The 24,379-nt window shown below is 38.1% G+C and overlaps 1 protein-coding gene across 1 annotated transcript in view; it reads left to right on the plus strand.

Moving 5' to 3' along the window:
• The first annotated feature begins 3,252 nt into the window (after positions 1 to 3,252).
• LOC114645494 (uncharacterized) overlaps positions 3,253 to 24,379 on the plus strand; it is a 59,100-nt gene continuing 37,973 nt past the window's right edge. The window contains exons 1-3 of the mRNA XM_028793340.2: positions 3,253 to 3,656; positions 6,272 to 6,450; positions 20,575 to 20,706. Coding sequence (XP_028649173.2) covers positions 3,435 to 3,656; positions 6,272 to 6,450; positions 20,575 to 20,706 — 533 coding nt within the window. The 5' untranslated portion in view covers positions 3,253 to 3,434. The remainder of the gene's footprint in view (positions 3,657 to 6,271; positions 6,451 to 20,574; positions 20,707 to 24,379) is intronic.

Raw genomic sequence — 24,379 nt, forward strand, 5'->3', positions numbered from 1 at the left:
ACAGGGTGCTGGCAGAAATTGGCCTACTGAAGGTAAAGAAGAGGGGGGGAGATGAGTCCGGAGGCAGGAGGAGAGGAGAGAAGGAAGGTAAACAGAGTGGAACTGAGAGTAGGAACTTTGTATGTTGGTAGTATGACTGATAAGGGGAGAGAGTTAGCTGATGTAATGGAGAAAAGGAAGGTTGATAAATTGTGCATGCAAGAGACTAAATGGAAGGGGAGTAAGGCCAGGTGGTTCAGAGGTGGATTCAAATTGTTCTATCATGGTGTGGATGGGAGGAGAAATGGGGTAGGAGTTATTCTGAAGGAACAGTATGACAAGAGTGTTTGGGAGGTGAAAAAAGTATCAGACAGAGTGATGATTATGAAGCTGGAAATTGAAGGTGTGATGCTGAATGTTTTTAGTGCATATGCCACACAAGTTGGGTGTGTGATGGATAAGAAAGAAGAATTCTGGAGTGAAATGGATGAAGTGATGGAGAGTGTACCCAAGGGACAGAGAGTGGTGATTGGAGCAGATTTCAATGGACATGTTCAATGGACATGTTGGTGAAGGGAACAGAGGGGATGAGGAGGTGATGGGTAGGTATGGTGTCAAGGAGAAGAATGAAAAATGTCAAATGATAGTGGATTTTGTGAAAAGGATGGACATGGCATGGTGAGGATGCAGGGAGTAGAGTTGGCAAAGGTGGATGAGTTTAAATACTTGGGATCAATGGTACAGCATAACAGCGATTGTGGAAAAGAGGTGAAAAAGAGTGCAGGCAGGGTGTAATGGGTGGAGAAGAGTGTCAGGAGTAATTTGTGACAGATAGGTATCAGCAAGAGTGAAAGGGAAGGTATACAGGATGGTAGTGAGACCAGCTATGTTATATGAGTTGGAGACAGTGGCATTGGCCAAAAAAACAGGAGACAGAGGTGGAGGTGGCAGAGTTAAAGAAGCTAAGATTTGGGTGTGACGAGGATGGACAGGATTAGAAATGAGTACATCAGAGGGTCAGCCCAGATTGGACGGTTTGGAGACAAAGTCAGAGAGGTGACTTGGACATTGGTGTTGGTTTGGACATGTGCAGAGGAGAGATGCTGGGTATATTGGGAGAAGGATGCTAAGGATAGAGCTGCCAGGCAAGAGGAAAAAAGGAAGGCCTAAGAGAAGGTTTATGGATGTGGTGAGAGGGGACATGCAGGTGATGGGTGTAACAGAGCAAGATGCAGAGGACAGGAAGATATGGAAAAAGATGATCCGCTGTGGCATCTATAACAGGAGCAGCCAAAAAAAGAAAAAGAAGAAGAAGATGTGAGCAGAAGCAAAAGTGTGTTTTGTGTGTTTCAGTCTCTGCCTCAGTAATTTGTTGACCCTTTACACTTCTAGATATACTAAGGTCTGGCCTGCATACATGTACAGTGGTTCTCCAAGGAGGATCGAAATGAGTGAAGATAAATGTCACTTATTTGCACCCAGAGTTTGGTAAATATAAAATATTTTTATACAAAAGTCTAGTTAACCATTTGCCTACAAAAAGAATGCATTTTTTAACTCAGATCTTTATCTATCTGACTATTAGGTACTTCAGTTTTGGCTACAAAGATTTGAATTGTTGATTTGTCTTTGTTAAGTGATTAGTTTTTGATTCTCTTTGATGAAAATTGTTTAACATAATAAAATACGAGTAACTTTCCCAACATAACCTAAGGAAAAAAGGATCAAGTCAAGATTTACATTTCCATGTGTGATGGACGGCAGGCATTTCATCCTGGCCTGGATGTCCCTCCTCAGAGAAAAGCAGCCTTTTCAGGGCATTACATCCCCCAGGATGCTAGAGGAGAGCTCCCCTGGATGGAAAGGGTTCCCGCAGGGCAGCATGGGACATGGAGTCCGTTTCTTCATTCCTGTTGGGGGCCGTGGGTGCTGCCAGGGGGAGCTCACCAAGAACCCGGGGACTATTACGGTTATGCCAACCTGGAAGTACTTCGGGGTCATGAGGACGGAAGCCCACAGTACTTCCGGGACACTTGATGAAAGAAGATGTGGTGTTGACCCGGAGAAGAAATACTTCCAGGTCATGGACTTTAAAAGGACTGTGGGAAACCCCAGCAGACTGAGCCGGAGTTGGGTGGGAGTGTGACGGAGCTGCTGGGAGTTGGAGGATTGTGTGATTTATTGTTATTGATTATTGTTTATTATTATTATTATTGGAAGAATTGTGGATTGTGTGGTGCTTTGTGCGCTTTATAGAAGAAAATATTAAAAGAATCTTCTTGTGCTTTTACAAGTGTGTCTGGGACGTCTGTCTGGTGGGTTCAACGGGGCGCTATAGAGCGCCTTATACCACACATGCACACATTTTGACTAGTGTTAAAAACACATAAACCATTGAATTCTGTCAGTTTTTTTCCCAAGAATCTGAATGGATTTTCCACATTACTAAAGGCACTGAATCCTAGAACTGACCTGTATCTAAAAACTGTCAAAAGAGAATGAACAGTTAATGAACAGTTAATAAAAGAAGAAATTTAATGACAACATCAGTTTTCATGGGACAAACATTAGACTAAATTCTTTGTAGCCCACCACAGTGCACAAAAATATTTGTCAAAGTACATCTTTTCATTTTAAATGAACCTTTTAACGCCATGCTACAGTTTCCCCTTGGGATGAATGACACATCTAAATGTCTACCAGAGACAGAGAGAAATATCCCATGAGGTAGCATTGTTTATGTTTGAGGTTGGATACATCCTGGGAATGCATAATATTAATAGTTGTGTGTGTTTAAATTGTATATATGAGCATCATGTGTATATCTCTTTAGAAGTTTGAATCCTTATCCATTGTGTAATCAACAAACAAAATACTTTTTAATAGTTTTTTGAATCAATACCAAGCTAATGTATTTAGTATTGTATTATAGATTTTCACAGAATTATGGATTAAAGTTTAATGTAAAAAGAATTTTTTGTATGTAAATCATCCACAAAATGCAGGTGTTTCCTTGTATTTAAATAGTGTTTTTAATGCTGTTACACAGAAAGTATCCTCCATCTTCATTTCTGGCTGAGTTCCAGCTCAAATGCTGAAAACTCCCACCGAGAAACACAATAGTCAGGCAACAAGTCCATAAATAGTCCTGTTCAGAAGATTGTCTACTCAGAGTGCAATTACATTCCTGACAATGTTAAGACTGGGTTGGTCTTCATCCTTGGTGGCTGAGCCAGTTCTGCTTGTAACTTCCTGCTTTCATTCTTTAAAAACAATGTATCTGACAGCATTTTTGTTCAGAGACTCAAACCAGCTAACACTTCTTTTATGGGCTCCTGAATTCAGCTGTCTTTAAACTGTGCACTTGTTTATCAGCTTGTTTAAGTTGTCTCAGCCTAGCATTTTACTGGAAACTGAAATCTGATTTCTGCAGTTTTGGGCCCTGTTAAAGAAAGATGAACATTGCCATGAATGTTCTCCTGGATTCCTTACTGGCAGCACCAAGAGGAAATTGGTTGTTTATAACTGGAACCATCAGCTCATCTGAGGCTGTGGGAAAATCCATGCTGCTCCTGCTACTTGCCTTGTCTATACTGAACAGCAGTCAGGCTACTGATTTCAAGTACATGGGATCTTCCTTGAGCCTGGAGATTCCTACAGGGAAAGCCATACCAGAGGTACATATTGCCATAGCCCACTTTACTATTAGAGTCATCTATGTTTCCATTTGTTTTATTACTTTATTTTTTGTTGTTCTCCTTTTTTTCCTTGTGAAGGGCCACAGTAGCTGCAGGTTTTCATTTTCATCAAGTTTTTTTTAATTGCAAGCCAGATATTACTATTTTTGTCTTGATTTTGATTAATTTGCCTGTTAGGATTCAATACCCTTAATTGCTTCTTTTATTCATAACCATTTTCTAATTGCTAAACAGATAACCAGATCTAGTTAGCATTTGTATGTTTTCATCATTATCAGCTGTTTCAATAAACTATTAGAAGCAAAACAGGAGAAAAACAGTGATGGTCTGGATAATTTTCTCAGAAAAGGAAAATCTACAATATTAGTCATGTCTAACATGGCAGTATTAGTGCACTAGCAATATTTAATTAAATATTTAATTTCCCTTAAGAACTGGCTTATAATTAAGAACTTGGCTGAAGTGAAACAGCATGGTTCTCCAGGTAGAGTATTCTCATAACCTCTTCTTTGTAATCCATAATTTTCTCCTTTTCCAAACTGAAACCATGCCAAACCCCACCCCCACACACACGGTTACTGCAAATTATTTACAGAATATAGAACGATACAAAATTCATGTTTGAAGTTCATGCATTCATGTTTGGAGCTGTATACTCTTTATTTTATGTTTTTATGTTATCACTTCATAATGATAAAAGTTGAAGACAGTTTACTAATCACATACTGTAACAGCTAAAAGCCATAACCATAAAGATAAATGCAGAAAGCTTTCACGAACAAGAAAGAGAATGAGGAAGAATTTAAACAATTAATGAAGTGTACATACGCAATATCCAGGCAACAGAGAAGACTGAAAATTGAAGACTGAGTGCTATGACCACTCCATGAACTGACTTCACTTCTGCATGAGGTGAAAAAAAAAATGAAGATTGAGTAAGTGTAAAAAAATGTGTTGTGTACTGCCAGACTATTTTTCTGTGAAGTCATTCAGCTTTGAAAATCCAATAACCTCCAGTGTCACAATTTCAGTTAACACAATAAACTGATGCAATGTGAAGGGAAAATTAGGAATAGTATCATGACCTAAAGTGACACCTTGTGTTTTTTGCCTTGTCACACAGTATATACTACTTAAAATAAGAGTTAATGGACTATTTTTCGCAGCATAATTACAAAGGATGAAATCTCCAGTAAACAGCCTTTTCTTCCTCCATTGAATTATTTTTTAAAAAAGAATGCAGGTCGTTTAATAATTGTCAACTTGTTATTTCTATTTGTACTTTTTTTGTTTGTTTTTGGCATGCATTGAATATTATATATGGCCACTGTGATGAAGTCATGTGTCACATAATTTCTGGGAATTCTGAGAGTGAGTATCATAGCAACAATTGATGCTATTGATGGAAAATGGTGGTGTCGTACAAAAATAAAATGGTTTCACAGTAAAACTCGAAATAATTTTGTAGAGCAAAATACATGTTTGTATAAGACTCCTAAGGCTCAAAAACCCTAGAATAAACGTAAACCTGGTCCAAATCCTACACCAAATATTCACAGAATAATTAAACAACACCACCCATTGTAACAGTGTGTGGGTAAACAGAGAATTACTGAATATTTTTTTCATTAGTGCATAATAATAAACTGATGCTCTGTGCAAGAGAGGACAGAGTCGACTATACTTCCTTAGAAGGCTGGCGTCCTTCAACATCTGCAATAAGATGCTGCAGATGTTCTATCAAACGGTTGTGGTGAGCACCCTCTTCTACGCGGTGGTGTGCTGGGGAGGCAGCATAAAGAAGAGGGACGCCTCACGCCTGGACAAACTGGTGAGGAAGGCAGGCTCTATTGTAGGCACTGAGCTGGACAGATTAACATCTGTGGAGGAGCAACGGGTGCTGAGCAGACTCCTGTTAATCATGGAGAATCCACTGAACAGTATCATCTCCAGACAGAGGAGCAGCTTCAGCGACAGACTGCTGTCACTGTCCTGCTCCACTGACAGACTGAGGAGATCATTCCTGCCCCACACTATGCGACTCTTCAATTTCACGGGGGGTAAACGGTAACATTATACAAAGTTATTGACTGTTATACCTGCCTCGCACTCTCTACCTTACATTTTTTAACTTGCACTGCATTTTTATCACTCTTTAATTAATATTGTTTTTATCAGTATGCTGCTGCTGGAGTATGTGAATTTCCCCTTGGGGATTAATAAAGTATCTATCTATCTATCTATCTATCTATCTATCTATCTATCTATCTATCTATCTATCTATCTATCTATCTATCTATCTATCTATCTATCTATCTATCTATCTATAATAGTTGCAAATAAGTTCTCCAAGCCAGAATACAGCGAGCAGCACTATACAATATATGTATATATATACAATTGTGTTGGAAGACAGGGTAAATAAATATACTGGCACCAAATGGGTGTTGTGTTTGGAAAAGCTATAACTTTAGATTTTGCTTGATCCATAAATATACCTTCTTATATTTCAGGTTAACCATGTTGATAACTGTAGACAACTACTCCTGTTTGCCTCCACTCATGCTAGCTCTAATTGTGTACTCTTTTTGCAGCTGATTGTGTACTACAGAAGCTTAGCATTGTCCCCTTGTCCCCCAGTGACCCAAGGGATGTGTCAAGTGTTAAACTGCACGTCTGTGGCTCAGCAGAGTAGCACTAAATACTCAGGCTGGTGTCTTAACCAGGGGCAAGCTGTGATTCCTATGAGCAACTCTTCAACACTGCAGATCAGGTAAGTGACATAGGATACATTCAACCTACAACTAAAACGTATCACATTCTGAAATTTTCCCTCCTGTGTTAAATAGATATCAAACTTTTTGTGCAGCTTGAATGATAAAAATCATTTGAAGTTGCCTTTCCTTGGTTCTGAATTGGACCACTTATAGATGTATTAATTTGGATATGGCCATAGGCCACTGTCATAGGCTCCAGTATTATACAGAGGTCATGTTCTTGGAGGAGATCGATGTATTCCTACATTAGAATCTGAAGCAAGGCTTTGTGCAGGTTACTGACAATAAATCATGCATTGTCTTGACACTGAGTTGGTTAGACTGGTAAATATGACCCATTTTTCTACCCTGATAAATGTTTTGGTGCAACGAGTCGCAGATTGTTTCTCTTCACAGTCTGACATATTTAAAAGCCTCACCACAACCACCAGTACCTAAAACCACTATTTGTTTGTTTTTGTTTATATGAGTATGGCCATTTTGTGTTCTTCTTTTTTATGGGCAGTATAGGGGGCAGAGATTGATGAGGGGACCCTGACTGTCTAGCATATTTTTTACTGTAGGTCTGCATTTGTCTATAAAAACCTGGAATAAACAGCCAATTAATAATTGGTTAGGTGCAATGGATTCACCATTCCAGTTTACTTTGGTAGGTCAAGTTTATGCTGGCTAACATCAAAATGTGTAATAGGTAATATGATAGTAGGGTGCAAAAACAAAGCACAGCATTAAAAAAAAACTATGCAAGCAAGATAAGCTTAAAAAATCCCCAAATTGTGTGGTTATTTCAAGTTTGCTTAACCAGACCCTGCTTTTGAGCTTATGTCAAATATTATGTCCAGTGCTACGATAACTGTGGAGGATAGAATAGCAATAGTTATCTCTCACCTGAGCACAGACCACTACATCAATGCCAACCATGATAAGAAGGCAGTTCCTGCACCTGGCTGTTATAACTGGGTCCTATTGACACAAGGTCAGATGTGACATTGTCTGTGACAACATCCAGTTTCTGCTATAAAATGGCAGTGCCCAGCTTCTTCAGTATCCTAAATGCCTCAAATATCGGAATAATCAGCAATAGATCTTTTTTGGTTATTTACTTTATTTTTTCTCTTTTAACTTTGAGTTTTGTTTTGCCCCTGACCCTTTCATGTTAAATTTACTCCTCTCACTTTTTTTTCTCTTTTTGACTCATGCCTTCTCTTGACTACAACAATCTGTCCTGACTGACTGTTAGTTACGGTGACTGAAGAATGCATTTACACACTTGGCTGAACTCAAAATGTTGGAGAGCCATAGAAAGGCTATGGTTGCAAACAATGTGTGCTGTGCTGACAGTGGTCCGATAGAGTCATAGCTAAAATAAGTCTGACAACAAATATGAGTACTGGCCTAGCATTTTGAAAAGGGTGGTTGTAGTGGTTAAATTTCCATCAGAACTAGAGTTGCCTTTTAGGGAACACAATAAAATTCTCTAGTGATTTGACCACAGGTATCCTGCAAGTTTTCTACAAGTTTAATCCATCCCTAAGTGTTATTTTTGGAAAGCATGGCAATGTCAGAAGTAACACCTTCATACCTTTTCTTTCTTACAATGGGTGTTCACCAAAATATAGATAAAAAATGCAAAGTAGTCTTCAAAATAGTCTGGTTTCACACAAGATGGGACAAATGATGACAAGTTAACATTTATAGTGTGATACATGTCACACAGTGGTTGCATTGAGTAATGTTGACAGTTTTCTGTGATTGTTGATGCTGTGGTTAAAATGATAAGCTCAGATATTATGTTCACTAATTTCTGCTCTGCTGATCTAGTTATTGTTGCATGTGGTCAGTTTCAGAGAAAGCATGCCCATGATTTCTCTTGCCAACTTGTAGAAATTGTATGTTTCAGTTTTACTTTCAGTGAGTTTTTGAATAGCACTCTTCACTGAGTGCAAACACAGAGTGCTGTGACAAGTTGTCAGGTAGACTTTACTGATTACATACTGAGTACATAAAGACACAAAGTAGTTTGAAACTGATTAACATAAATGGAGCCTTGCACTGTCTTTCTATTAATTAATTGTTGAACTATCAGTTTTACCAGGCTTCACCCTGAAAATTTCAGAAGGCAATGGACATCCGATATACTGCCGTCAGTTAATCGGGTGTATTAAAAGTACAGTAAAACCTCGAATATCCATCACTTGATTCACCATCAGTCTCTGTTCACTGTCAGGACCAAAGAAAAAATAAATTCTGCACGCCAGCACCTAGTTATTACTATACTACTAGTGTCGTGCAGTGCACTATGATCTATGAACATTGGAACAACTATCCGTTGTGCTAGCGCACAATGTTCTTCCCAGCACCATGTGTAATACCACATTTTGAAATCACAGTGTCAGTTACGTACCTTCCATTTTAATATCGTTTTATAGCTTTTTCTTTTGTTATAATTAAATTATTATACATAGATATGGCCAATAAACTTAAGTGTGAGGTGTTGGAACACACAAAAAACTGAAATTATAAATTTTTTACGAAATGGCGAAAGTGCCTCAAGTATTGCTTCAATTTACAGAGTCAGAAAAACAGCAATGAATGATACTAAGCGTCATGCTGACAAAACTGAAAAATGTGTTGAAAATGGAAACCACTGATGGTAATGTTATTATGTATTAATGTTAATGCGCTTCTATAATGTATTTTAATTTTCTCTTTAAATTCTGTTATATTACATTTTCTTAAAATATTGTGACATGCAGGCAGTTGGTGATGTGCTGAGGGGAAGTGGAAACCAGAAACAGTGGAATTCTGTAAGTGGTGGGACTTGGCAAAGGTCTTCAGTTCAGCAAGGGGCAGATACACCTTTTCGGAGACAATAGACAGGAGAAGTTAGGAGAAAAATGAAGGTGCGGCTGAAGGAAGTTTTGGGTAGGGAGTTAGCATATAATAAGAACAAGTGTTTGTGATAAAGAAAGAAAAAACATGAGTGGCAGGAGATAAACTAGTAGGGAAAGCTTTCTTTTATTGTTTTGGAGGTGTGCTCCTTAACCAGATAATGGAGTATAAGACAGGGCACCGTTCGTTACATAACGAAGACTCCCAAGTAAAAAGTAGAAAACTCCACTACCTCTGAGTTGTGTTTGCTTATTACACTGGTCATTACAATACTATATTATATTTTGTTAATATAGTTTTGTTTTGTAAATAAACTAGGGGGCTCAGCCCCTTGCTCGCTTCGCTTGCTCACCCCGGGTTTGATGTACCGGATATACAATGGGAATTGTTACATATGCATTATTTTCACTTTTTCTTTAAAACTTTTGTAAAAACAATACTTGTCATTTATTTCCGGCCCCAGGTGTGGTTAAATCTCTTTCTTGCAGGACGTATAACAATGCTCGCGTTGTGAAGGGGGGGTGGCTGAACACACACTAAGGAGATGCAGTCGGATCATGTTGACTTGCTGCTGCTGCTGGCAAGTTGCCTGTTATGTTTGTCACGCTGCACGTCGATCATTTTAAAACCTGTACAGCAGCTGTCCTTTTGCCACTTCGTGTCTCTGCTGCTCGCGTTGTGAAGGGAGTGCTGAACGCACGCTAAGGAGTTGCAGTCAGATCATCTGCTGGCTTCCAACTGCTGCTGCTGGCAAGCTGTGTGTTCTGCTTGTCGCTTGTCGTTGTTTTAAGAGCTGGGAGCACATGATGTCTGACTACCAAAATCATTCCAACAACTGCTTGGTTAGATGTCTGTGATCTTGTTTTAAATGTTGTCTCACTGCCTTGTCTCGCGTGACGTTACAGTGTCTCTCATGGGACGTCAAATTGCAATCTCTTGGCACCAAGTCTCATGTTTAAGGTCCCCGCAAGACGCTCTGTGGCCAATCTCTTTCATCTCGCGGGTCTTTTAAGTGTCTTCTGAGAAGATCACATCTCGTCTCCCTGGTCTCCCTTCCACCAAGATTTTTTTTATAATAGAGAGATACGACTATTCGCAAAACTTATCTACTGTATATCATTTTTAAAGTACATGTTCTGTTACCTGTCTTTTCTCCTACCCATCACGGCCTTAGTCTAGCCAAGTGCTTTTCTGTACTCAAAATTTTAAGTTTATTTTATTTTATTACCAGGGGCTAATAATAATGTGGGGTAGTGGGTAAGTCTTGGAACAATTAAAGGGAAACCATCAGAGAAACATTGTTTGGTCTAAAAGAAAGGTATACAATAGCTGGGTATCTTCTGCATAGGAGTGAAAATTAAAGTTATGTTTTCTAATGATAATTCCCTATGGAATTTTGTAAAGTGAGAACAGGTTTAGAGTACTGAGCCCTGAATGACATCATATTTAACTTCTGAGTATAATGATAGAGTACTTTCAGCACATTTCTGTACATACCAAAATCAGTTTGACGCACATGAACAAAATTATGTAAGCCCGAGAGCCCAAAGTAATTTTCCAGCCTTTGTAATAAAGTAGAATAGTCATTAGTGTCAAGCACTTCACTTGAATCCAATAACATATAATTATTGTTGAATTCCCACTACCCCACAGGATATTATAATTTTGTTTCTAGCACTTTTCTGTACTGTGTTCAGCGTGGTAGCCAGACTTAATTTTCTCAAATAAATTGTGATCTGTAAAGTGAGACTGAAACTACATGACAACCACTTTTTCAAGTATTTACAAAGAAAGTGTAAATTTTAATTTGGTCTATAATTGTTTGCTTATGTGACTGTATTAAATAGCTTTGGAAGTTTAGGGTAAGAGGAAACAGATGTGTTGTGGGATCTAATGCAGAAGACCTAAGAACAGGAGAGAATACCAGAGGAGTGAAGGGACAGTGTGATTGTACCCATTTATATGGAGCAGGGAGATATTGTGTTCATAGGAAATACTTAAGAACACTTTGAAATCACTTCAGTGATCAAAATTCGAAGTGTCTGAAGCCTCCTGACTCATCAGTTCAAGAAGATTACCACATATTATATACATTTGACACATCTTGATGTCTAGTTATGGAAGATTTCAAGCTTTTAAGTCCCCCACCCCCATTTTTGGACTTCTAGACCCCCAAAAAACCCTTATTTCTACTCAATTTTGGATCATATTTTCTCCAGGAAATTACACCTTTACGATAGAGTAAACCAATAGGTGTCTTTACAAAAAATGAACAGAAGGACTTGAAGCTGTGCATGTCACATTTCAACTGGCCCCAAGGGGTTCAACCTCTAATTAGGGATATGAGAGATCAAAGTTACTTATTTTCACAAAACTTTGAAAAAAAATGTGGCTCAGTAATGTAGTCATGGGGAGTGTTGTTTTTATGTTATTTTGAGGCTTCAATCTTTGCATTGAGACAGCTCAAGAAAAAGTCTAGTTTTTCCCAGTTGACTCTGGGGTTTGTCAGGGTTGTGTTCTTGTTCCTGCTCTTTTCAATGCTTACATGAACTTGTTGTTGGGCAAGGTCGTGGGGTCCAGCGGCTGTGGGGCATCTGTTGGTGAAGAAAGATTCATTGATCTTGATTTTGCCAACAATGCTGTCACGTTTGTGGAGTCAATGGAGGCTTCTGATTGGGGCTCTCGAGAGACTGAGCGAGGAATCTGAGTGTCTGGGCATGTAAGTGTCCTGAGTAAAAACCAAGATCTAAACCTTTAATGACCTCTTAGGCACAGCCATTAGCAGTGTGTCTGTCTGCAAAGAGTGTCGACCTTGTCAAGAGGTTTACTTACCTCGGCAGAGACAGTTATGTCTCTGGTGACTCTTCCTATGAAGTCAGTAGACGGATTGGGAAAGCATGAGGGGTCATGAGGTCACTGGAAAGGGGTGTGTGGCACTCCTGACATCTATGCAAAAGGACGAAGGTCCAAGTCTTTAGAGTCCTGGTGCTTCCTGTCTTGCTATATGATTGTGAGACTTGGACGCTATCCAATGACCTGAGACAAAGACTGGACTCCTTTGGTACTGTGTCTCTTTGGAGAATCCTTGGGTACCACTTGTTTGACTTTGTGTCGAATGAGAGGTTGCTCATGGAGTCCCAAATGAAGCACATTACCTGCAATGTGAGGGAGCGTCATTTACGGCACTACAGCCATGTGGCGCAATTCCCCGAGGGTGATCCGGCACGCAGGATCCTCATTGTTGAGAAATCAAGTGGTTGGACCAGGCCAAGGGGATGCCCATGTAACACCTGTCTGCGGCTGATAGAGGGTCATTTCCGGTGGGTGGGACTGGAGCGTGTGTCTGCTTGAGGGGTTGCCAGCCAGGATCCCAAGCTGTTTCGTCATGCGCTGTACCAGTTGTGACACATGAGTCACTGTCTTGCATCCCAAAACACGAGGCTGATTCTCAGTACTTTAGCAAAACCAGCTTTATTCAACTTGAAACAGGAACAATAGGGTTATTTATTGCAGCAGGAGCTACCACTCTCCCATACACAGACACAGCAAACGGGCTTAGTTGGGGCCAGGTCAGTGGCTAAGTTATGTTGTTCCCTGCATTTACAGTGTCCCTTGTATCACCCATTGGCAACAAAAGCTTATAGCCTTATCTTGATCGGCTCATAGTTGTTTCCACAGCGCTCTGCTGCTGTGCTGTGAACCTGTGGTTTCCTCGGCAAGATGCGGCAGTCGCACTTCAGCATGCTGTCCCTTTGGGAGGTCCTAAAAGAGAAACCTCACACAGTTCCTGCTCCCCAACCTGACCTGACCTGAAACTTTATTAGAAAAGAATACATACAGTGTTTATTGATTCGGCGAAGGTTTATAATAGAGTGCCACAGCAAGAGGTCTGGAAGTACATGAGAGAGAAAGGAGTACCAGAAAAGTATGCAAGGATTGTCCAGGATGGCAACATAATGAGGAAGTGAACACACATGTTAAACGCCTGGGTGTACCAGGGATCTTCTTTAAATCCTTACCTCTTTGATCTTAATATAGATGTCTTGACTTGATAATATTGTGTCATGTAACATAAGAAAGGAAGAAGTAGAGAAGAAGTTGGCAGAATGGAGAAGGGCTTTGGAAGATTCAGAAGTTAGCCTGCAGGGAGAGCTGTTGAAAAGAGTAGATAAGTTTATATATAAGTTCACTGTTAGGCCAAAAAGCAGACCTAGATGCAGAGATAACCCACAGAGGGCTGTGTGGATGAAACAATTGGATCAAGGCATCAGGAGTATTCATGTGATCGAAGAATTAATGTGAAGGTTAAAGGTAAGGCTTTTAAGACAGTGGTAATACCAGTACTGATGGAGCTGAAACATGGGCAGTGAAGGGAGTGCAAGAAAAGAAGTTGGAAGTGTCAGTAATGATAATGTAGAGATGGATGTATGGAGTTATCAAAAAGATGGACTAAGAAATGTGACAATCAGAGGTACAGCAAAAGTGGGAGAGATACTGTATATAAGAAAGTACAGGAAAGTAGGCTGAAGTGATATGGCCATGCAATGAGGAGAGACAATGAATATGTGGGCGAAGAAGTGATGGGAATGGAAGTAAAGGGTAAGAAAAAGTGGGGAAGGCTGAAGCAGAGCGGATGGATAAAGAAAAAGAAGAATTGAAGAAAAAGGTTTTGAATGTGGAGGAGATGCAGGACTGAGCTGTATGGAGAAGGCTGGCCAGGAAAAAATGAAGAGGAAGATAGAAGATTTGTCGGTATAGCTCTAATTTTTTTCAGTAAATTGCTGCTGCCAGAACATCTATTGAGCTTTTTACTAGTTTTTTTGGGACTGGGTCTAAAGGACAGGTAGTAGTTTTAATTTTAGAAAGTAAAGTTATTACTTCCTGTTCTGTTATCAAACTAACAATGTCAAATTTAGTGAAGTGAAGCAGAAATCTGGGAACTTATATTGTCAACTTTATCATTAAAGAAGTTCATAAAATCTGTACTTCTAATGTCTATCGATTGTTTGTATTGCCATTTATAATTCAAGTTTGTTAAATTATCCACTGATAAAAACAGTACATGAGGATTATTTCTGTTTTCATCCATGAATCTTGAATAGTAGTCAGAACTGACCATAAAGAAAGCTTTTTTATACAAGTACATTTTAACACAATCTGTCCATGCAGTATGGAAAACCACTTTTGTTGCTCTTCATCTACACTGTAATTTCCTGCACTCTAAGAGTGTGAGTACTCTCATTTAACCCAAGTGAGTCACATTACAATTACTGTAGATGTTGAGCTACATCATTTTCTATAATCATGTTTGGGTTTCTCAAAATATCATCTAGGTTTGATGTGGGGATATAATTCACATGTCAAACTATCCTTGTTTAAATGTGTGATTGTATTATTAAGAGCAAAAACAAATCAAACATAATTAAGTAGTGAGCAGAAATAACTTTATTTAATGGAGTAATATGAATTTTTAGTCTCTACTCTAATTAGATCAAATCTGACAATCTGTTGAGTCATTGATAACCTGACAAAACCATATTGTGTTTAACTGATAGGTAAAACATTTGCTAAAAAAGTCCATTTCCATATCAGTGTGTATATTAAAATCCCCCCTCAACATATAAATAATCATAATATACTTCTAACTCATAAAAAAGGCTGCCAGATTCATTCATGGACAATGAATACAGCCCTGGTGGTCTGTATATTGGCAAAACAATTGTGCTGGAATCTGTTTTAGTATCTGAGTGCCTTAAAGGATGTAAAAATCGCCTAAATTTTTAGAAATGGTTTGCAGTTCTAATTTTATTGGTTCTATTGCTCAACATGCATTAAAAGCTATTGAAGTATGTGTTTGAGAGGGCCCCTGTGAATATGTGTGTTCTCTGAGTGAGTCGCATCATTTTTCAGAATGTGTAGCCGAGGGACTTCTGATCACTTTCATTCACTACTGATATTTATGTAGTGTGTTTAATCACCATCACTTAACATCACCACCATTTAAGGAAGGATATTTTTTAATTCTGTTTTTTATAAGTTATAGCACAGATGTCCGTGACACTTTCAAAAATATTCCTAGCTGGTCTTAACATAAAATTTCAAAGTTTGTTGAACAATAAATTTTCTAATCAGCAGTTTTTAGTAATTTTTCATGTGTTTCCCTGAATGCCTCTGTTAATGGGTTTTGTAACCCAAGATTCTGAAAGTAACATTTCTTTTTTGTTTTATGCTCATTTTTAATTTTTTTGTGAGATTTTGTCAGTTTTCAAGGCTGAGCACTCATTTTGGGGGGTTTCTGTGGCCCTATATATGGAACCTCTTAATTTTTCAATTAAAAACATAATTATTTTATACTGTTTTCTCCACCATTTTGCCTATTACGTTGTTAGGAAAGCTTCTCATTGTCGGGTGGAGTGTCATCAGAGGTCATGAAACTCTGGTAAAAACATGTCAGGTAAAAATGTCTTGATTCAGGCACTTCCTGTTTGTGGATTTCAAAAGGTCCTTTTGTTGGTCTGTCTTTGTTTGAAAACAATCCTATTTATAAACTACTCTTTATTGATCACAAATTGATTTTTAGACTAATATACTGAATTCTTGTTTTGAATGGTACAGCTGTCTTCTCACCCATTTTCCTGGCTCTGACTTTATCTTTCCTCATGATCACCTTTAAAAAATCTTCGCTACTTGTGCACTAGCATAATAAAAAGCAATCTGAACAAGCTGAACATTTTTGGCATTCTGCCACAACATTTTTGTTTTGCTATAGGCACCTCCATTTCAGAGCAAATGCGTTGGGTGTTTCAATGAAAATTGTACTTAAAATTCACGATACATGTGACATCATCATGTAAATGTCACCTGTGCATTTCAGGAGCATCCAAGTTTGCAGGTAAATCCCTATGGTAGCGTTCAAATAAAAACTTTTGCTCATTGTCTGCCTGGATTAGAAATGAGTTCTGGTTATAAGTTCTTTGAGCTTCAGTTAGCAATTTAAATGTTGACATCAATACATTTTGACCTTCAGCCTTGACATTTTCTTGTCAATAACTATGTTTTATCAGCTTATTTTTATCATTCAAATATACTGTATATTGTGTTACTCCAAGTTAGTAAAGAAAAGCCAAGCAAAATGACACCTTTTATTGGCTAACTAAAAAGATTACAATATGCAAGCTTTCGAGGCAACTCAGGCCCCTTCTTCAGGCAAAATGTAATCATTACATCTTGCCTGAAGAAGGGGCCTGAGTTGCCTCGAAAGCTTGCATATTGTAATCTTTTTAGGTAGCCAATAAAAGGTGTCATTTTGCTTGGCTTTTCTCTACATTCATAATGGCTAACACCCTAGTACTCCAAGTCAGTAAAATAAACAGATTGGATGGATTTGACAATTATAACCCTATATCCCTATATATTGTAGAGTTTGAGGTTAGTGGTTGGCATCCTAGGATGATCTCAGCATGCATTTTTTTTCTTCCCATTTTTCTTGCATTGTTTTAGTTGGTTTGATGTCTTTTAGGAGATGTCTGCAGTGCATTATGTACCCCTGATGGATTTGGAAGACTGTGCAGAGATTCTGTCTATGAAGCAGTAATTGTGTGAAGCTGAAAAATGGCAAGTTCGAGGGATTTCTTTTTTTCATATGTTTGAGACCATCAAATGTCAAGCTTTCCGAGGGCAAACCAAAGGAGTAGTTATTGATCAGGCAGGAGGTCAGTAATGAGAATAAAAGTAAATACTAATAGTCAAAACTCCAAAAAAGTCATGGTGAAAATATTTAAAACTAGAAGTTTTAAATTACCTATAGATTTTCTTTCATCACTCACTGGAAAATGTTTGTTTTGTACAGTTCTCCAGAGTTTTAACTCTAGCCTCTACATTTCTGTCTTTAAAAACAATAGAGTAATGAAATTGCATATCATAATGTTGGTGATATACGTGTCCCACAAAGAAAATAACAAAGCCAACAGAGGAGAAATTTACTCAAAGTATTCAGGAAGTTTTAAAATGTAATTGTGACAATTTGCATTCTATCCATTCATCTTCTAAACCCACTTACGCAGAGTAGGGTTGCAGAAAAGCTGAAGCCTATCCCAGTTAGGATCAGGTGTAAGGCAGGTACGATCCCTAGATAGGTTGCTAGTCCATTACAGGCTGAGAAAGTATACACTCACACAAAACAAGGGTCAATTTAACATAGCCAATCCAACTAATCTGCATGTCTTTGGATTGTAAAAGGAAACGCATATCAGCATTTTAAAAATGCTTCAAAAAAATTATTAATTATGAAAAAATATTTCATGTGTATTGTATCTATTAAAACTAGCTAAATCATATTTGCATTTCATGCTTAGATTGTCTAACAATCACTTTTTGCCATTATTCCTCTTCAGCGCTATAAGGACCAGACTACTCTTGATATCCACCAGTCATACTGCTTGGTGCTCCTTTTACTTATTATAGTTTGTAGGAACTAGGCAGGCACAAGTTCCCTGTGACCCTGAACTGTATAATTTGGTTTGGGCCAGGAAATTTCCACAGTATTCTAGCCAACATAATATTTTTTTTCTCCAGTGTAATAATGCAATAATTGAATGTAGAAAACATATGTTACAAATGTTTGAATGATATACATTCCATGCTAATGTAATGCTGTAAAAATAACCAATAATCAATATGTTTCAAAAAACTGTACAGGCATGTGTGCTTTAGTTTTATTTCATTTGCATATTTACACTACGATTTAGTAAAACATTATTCAGGCATGTCACAATATTTAGCTTACTTAATGTCAGAATCTATATGAGGATAGTTTTAGGCATGACTTTATTAAACTGTAAAACAAGATCCTTTTTAAATGTTAACATCTAGGGTCAGACAGAGTAAAGAAACCCAAGTTAGTAAAACACCTTTTTAGCCTGGAAAATCTCTTTTATTTACTGACTGTGAAGTTGTGACATCTTGATTTTGGTGCTTTCTTTTCTCTGCCCCCCTAGTTTATGAACTGCTGCTTGTCCTTTCATCACGGGCAAGCTAAAGTTTATTGTTATGTGTACATAGTGCTATAAAATAAGTAAATAAAAAGTACACCAATTATAGACTTTACAGTATATACATTTTATATTTGCAGCACAGTATTATATATCTGCGGTGGGTTGGCACCCTGCCCGGGATTGTTTCCTGCCTTGTGCCCTGTGTTGGCTGGGATTGGCTCCAGCGGACCCCCGTGACCCTGTGTTCGGATTCAGCGGGTTGGAAAATGGATGGATGGATGGAGTATTATATATACACTTTGTTATTTTACAATATTTGTTCTTATGGCTGAAGGTTCAGCTGTCTTGTGGATAGAAATTGTTCCTGAACTTACTGGTGCAAGTGCCAATGTATAATCAGCCAGAAGTGAGAAGTGAGGTAAGCAGTTCTACAGGATGGCTGAGGTCTTTAATGGTGCTGTTTGCCTTTCTAAGTCAGCAACTGTCATATACAGTACTGTATGTCCTGAATAGAAAGCAGTTCTGTGCCAGTAATTTTCTGTTCCTTTCCCTTGAGTGCCAGCCTTTCCCCAGTATTACTTTTATTCACAAATAATACATCTTTTCTTTTAAAAATCATAATGTATCAGAGCATTTCTGTCAGTACCTTTTAAAAGGTCTTCAAAAACATATTAAAGTCCATTTTATACTCAGACTGCAATTGACTTGATATCAAGGAACTGTAAAAGATAATGTACAAATCTGATAAATATAGCAATATCTCAGTTAAGCAATCCTCCAAGAACAAAGCTCCTTTATAATAAATTTGTCATAAAATGTGCTATGGTGCATGGGAATTTTCAAGCTCCAGCCCACTAGAATGCTGTGATAGTCACTGAGCAACTTTCCTATACTGAAGAGTTGTTGTTCAGTTAGTTAGAATCTGAAGCCTATCTCAGGCAAGCAACTAGTGTAAAGCAGAAACAACCCCTGGATAGAACACTACTTATTGGAGGGTGAACACACTCATGCACAAACGCACACTTGGGCCAATTTATCAATACCAATTCACTTAACATTGCATGCCTTTGGACTTTGGGAGATAACCAGAGCACAACAACATGTACACAAGAAGAACATGCAAACTCCACACAGGGAGTTCACCTGGGATGTGAACACTGCGAACTCTGCACCACAGTGCTTTCTTTAGGCAATCATATTCCTCCTATGGTTCATCTAACTCTGATAAAATGTTTCTTATGTCAAAATACAGCCCTGGAACACACCTACTTTAATTAGCATAACATTATTAAATCTATAGATTATTAATATTCTGGACACAAAATGATTAGAAAGTTTCTGTTTTTCACAAATTATTGTTCAGCTAAAAAAAGTGGAACATGAAAATCCTTGCACCCTGCATACTACTGTAGAATAGTTTGCAACTTTATGGTGATGGTGATAGTGTTTTTGGAAATCCTGAGCTGACAGAAGACCAGATCAAAATTTTGTTATGTGCAGAGGGTCAGAATAGTAAATTTAGCAAAATTCAAAGGTTATAGAGAAGTTTTAATCTGGTTTCAGCTATGACAGATGCCAAACTAAATTAAAAACATTTACACAATTGCAAAGAACCAGAAGACTGTGTGATAAGGTATTGACCTAAAGTAATGGATTCTTCGGTTCTTTACTCAAGGTAGATATAGGACTGAAATGAACTAAAGTAGGATTGGGAATAGATAGATCTGGTTAAAAAACTGATTTGGTTCAGTGGAAGGATGGGTGAACAAGCAGATGAAGGACAATTCTATAAAAGTGGCCGAAGAAACTTTTGAAGGCTATCAGACTTGACTTGAAGGAGAAAATAAGTGGAACATTAAAGGGACACTTTAGTGGAAGGGATACACTTCAAGCGCATTCAAGATGAGCTTCAGTGTGTTTGCTTCATTATTATCAAGTAATGGAGGTAGTGCATCCTTCTAAACCATTCCTCAAATATAAGGAGATGCAGTTTTCCTAGTTATAATGTGAATTTTACCACAAAAAATAGATATCTATTAAAATGTGTACCTGTATTATAAGTCAAAGGTTGTTAAATGTCATGTTGCATGGTTTTGGAGGGAAAACATAAAAAAAGCCAATGAATAAAGATGTTCTATATTTTTTAATTTTTGTAACAATGTGATATTTCAGACATCTAGCAGATGCATCATACTATGCTAAACTCCTGTGCTGCCATTCCTTTTTATGTTTCAGACCCACTGGGTGCTGCTGGTTACCGGCTGATGGTCTCAAGTTTAGTCTGCCAATGAGTGTGGAATTGGGCATAAGATCGGATACACAAAATCCAAACCGCCTTCCTCAAGCTGGCATTTCACAGCCTATCAGGTGAGGCTGCATTTAGTTATGCAGATTTAGAGCTATACTAACTAGTGTCTGCACTTGCTAAAGACAAGCTGGAAATAATGGCTCATCTTAAATACATTATTTTTAATGAAATTTGTTTATTTACAGACCAGACACATCCATTATTATAGAAGAGGTATAATGCAACAATCAAACACACATTTCTATAAACAAATGGCACAAAATCAGTCCAAACAAAAATAGAATTAACCCAGATAATCAGACAAGATTAATAGAACCTTAGTTTGATAACAAAAAGTCCATTCTAATTTGTCATATTGATTAAAACAACAGGAATTAAACAGAATTGTTTTCAGAAGCCAAAAAGACTTACTATAGAATAACACTGTTGAATTATTGCCAGATTGTAAAGAAGATCTGAACAGTTCCACTGAGTCTTGAAAGGTGCATAACTCTGCCAGTTGACTAAAATTAGACAATGCACTAACATGGTTGTTCAGGATCATTGTTAGATTGTCTAATCCCTTCCACAATGACTCTAATCTCTGTTGTAAAAGAATAAGGAATGTATGTAAATCTGACATCATCCAATAGATGCTAATATCTTTGACTAAAAAGGTCTTAATTTGGCACAGTATCAAAACATTTCACCTAGCAAGGCTGATGTATAAAGGCATGGTTCACAATCTCCAATTCTATACCTTTAACCTGGAGAGATGTATTTTAAGATTAATTACACAGTTTTGTTGTACAAATTGATGAAGAATGAATGTTACAAATAAGCAAATTCCACTCCTTATCCGATATGTTAATAGAGAGGTCTCTTTCCCAGTGCTGCTTAATATTGTCTAGTGGTGAGCACCTTGACTTTATTTGATAAGTCTGCAGATAATACCACTGTTCTCCTCATTATAAGTGTGGACATTGATGAAAGCATTAGGGAAGTTAGGCCGAATCTTTTCACTAAATATTCTGATTTATAAACAGAAACACAAATGCAATGAAGGAATTCCATATTTAGAGCAGAGTTGTTCAAACGGTGTCAACAGATTGCCAAAATAAAGATCTCTGAAGGTCAAGCTATGCAATGACTTCCATAAATTAAGTAGTAAAGGGAGAGGCTTGAATACACAATTATCCTGTAATGGAGCAGTATCTGTCTTAAAGCATTTCCTACATTTCTTGCACGCGTAAAAAGAGTGAAAGGCAATCTGATCACTAGTAAACTGATGTCAATTATTGATGATCAGAACACAAGTAAGACAAATGAGAATGAGTTTATATAAGAATTTCTTTCCCTAACTAAGTAGGTGCAATCTTTGAACTTCCTGCTTCCTTCCACTGTATCATATTATGACACTCAGTAATAAAGCTGGACATCATGTAAAGCCATGCACTCTTTTCTTTATATTTTAATTTGATCCAAACACAAATATTTGAACTAAACCCAAATGTGTGCATTACAATAATGCAATATCCACATTCTACTCAGTTTCAAACAGAAACATTAAAACCAGTGAAAGCTCTGTTGCTGAGGTGTGCTAGATACCCTAAGGCAGGCATGTCAAACACGCGGCCCCCAGGCCGCATGCGGCCCGCAACAGAACTCTGTGCGGCCCACATTACAGATCCTAGTTAGCACTAAACTTGCACAAAATGATTACTATCATTTGTGATTGAATCATTCTGCATCTTTGGCGTTACTTATTGACTTTTCTTACTTCTGCCTTCTGACAAAAGCACGTTTCCCATGGCATTATGGTACCGGAAACGTCATCCGCTAATATAGCCACGACCCTTGTCCAAAGTTAATGAGCCGCAATGTCGCAACTGAAGTGCCATGCTGCTGCAGCCTGGCAGCAGGGGCGGCCTTAGGCATGTGCAAACTGTGCACCTGCACAGGGCCGCCACACCAATATATATTGAATTTAAAACAGAAAGAGAAAATAACGACACACCTGACGGCAATGTAGCCGAAAAATGTGTTTCTTGTTAATTAGTACACTGTATTTACTAATGTCGATCAAGTCGGAGCAGTAAGCTATATGTAGTATTATAAAGTTCTGCCGTGATGAGAATATCATGGGCCGCCACTTAGTTTTCAGGTTACGGACATGCGCATATAGAAGCGTGTCATGAGCACGAGGTGGCTATGCAGTGTCCGCAACGGACGTGGCCATCCCCCGTGCATAAGATACCATATTGGCATTGGCGGGCGAAGGGGCCATCGATTCTTTCTCTGCCCAGGGCCACCACAAGTCTAGAGCCGCCCCTGGTAGGCTACACTATTGGCTGGGCTGCTGAGACTGGCCACTGGGCAGAACTGACCATCACGAGTAGTAATAGCCCGCATATTTTCACGTTTTTTTGCTCTAGTTTTATGTAATTTTGTGCTAGTATTGTAACGAACAGTTAGTGCAGACTACAGCTGAAGATCTGAAGTGGACGCGAGAAGTTGGCGAGTTGTTTATTAACAAATGTTTGTGATTTTGAGTTTGTAAAATTAGTGTTGGTCAGGGGGCTTTTTGCATATCGGCTTATTTTACAATATAAACTTTGAAGTAAACTTAGTAAAGTAAAATTTGATTTTTGGAGGATTTGTTTTCCAATTTGAATTACTGAGCAATGAATTCAGTGAGCGTTTTCGTGATTTCAGTTCACACAAACAGGGCATTGTGCTGTTCTCTTACAACGTTGAGAATGCGCCTGAGAATATCCAAATGGAGTTGACTGAACTGCAGTCAGATTCTATTCTGAAGGCAAAATACAATGAAGTTGGTGTTGCCAGGCTTGTATGCTTACCTGCCACCCTCGTATGTGCAGATCTGTAAGTTGGCATCGAGAGTACTGTCTATGTTCTGAAGCACTTACCTTTGTGAGCAATTGTTTTCGTTAATGAAAGCTACCAAAACCGCACATCGCTCAAGACTTACCGTTGAGCACCTTTCATCCCTCATAAAAGTTGCAGCTGCACAAGATTTCAAGCCTGATATTGATGAACTAGTTACTAACAAGAGACGCCAAGTGTCGGGACAAAAGAAATAGATCTCACACTGTAAAACTCCTACAGTATATAATATAATAATATAAGGACCTAGCTAAGAGGCTAAGACTCTAATTGTACGCAGTTGTACAGAGATTGTATGGAAATAAATTGCTTTTCTTTAAACTTTAAGTGTTACATTTTTTAAAGTTTTCAGTATGTTACAGTGCGGCCTGCTGACGCACGTATGGCAGTCAAAGCGGCCCACCAATGGTAGTGAGTTTGACATGCCTGCCCTAAGGTGTTCCTACCTTTTGTTTTGTTAATGGGTTTCTAGGTGTTTTCTTTTTCTTTGAAATTAGCTTTGTTCCTGTTTCTAGGGAGTTTGTGTAATTAGGGATTGGCCTTCTCTTGTTTTGAATACTTTAAAGCTTAGCTTTGAATTGTAATCCTTTTAAAAATGCTACAATTATTGCTGCTTTGTTAGTATTCAAGATTCCATGTTTTCTTTAAGAAATTTCAGTTATTTTTCCTTTACTGTATAATTAATCTTTTTTGATAATTGATTCAAAATATCTAGTCTTTCAGTTGAATTACTTATTGTGAACTGCATGCTACAGGAGCATATAAAGAGCTGGCAAAGAGAAATTTAAATATGGAGTGAGGAGAACCGTTGGTATATATAAAGGAAGTCTATCTATGGCCCCTAAA

Source organism: Erpetoichthys calabaricus, chromosome 2, assembly GCF_900747795.2.
Source record: "Erpetoichthys calabaricus chromosome 2, fErpCal1.3, whole genome shotgun sequence".
Taxonomy (NCBI): Eukaryota; Metazoa; Chordata; class Cladistia; order Polypteriformes; family Polypteridae; genus Erpetoichthys; species Erpetoichthys calabaricus.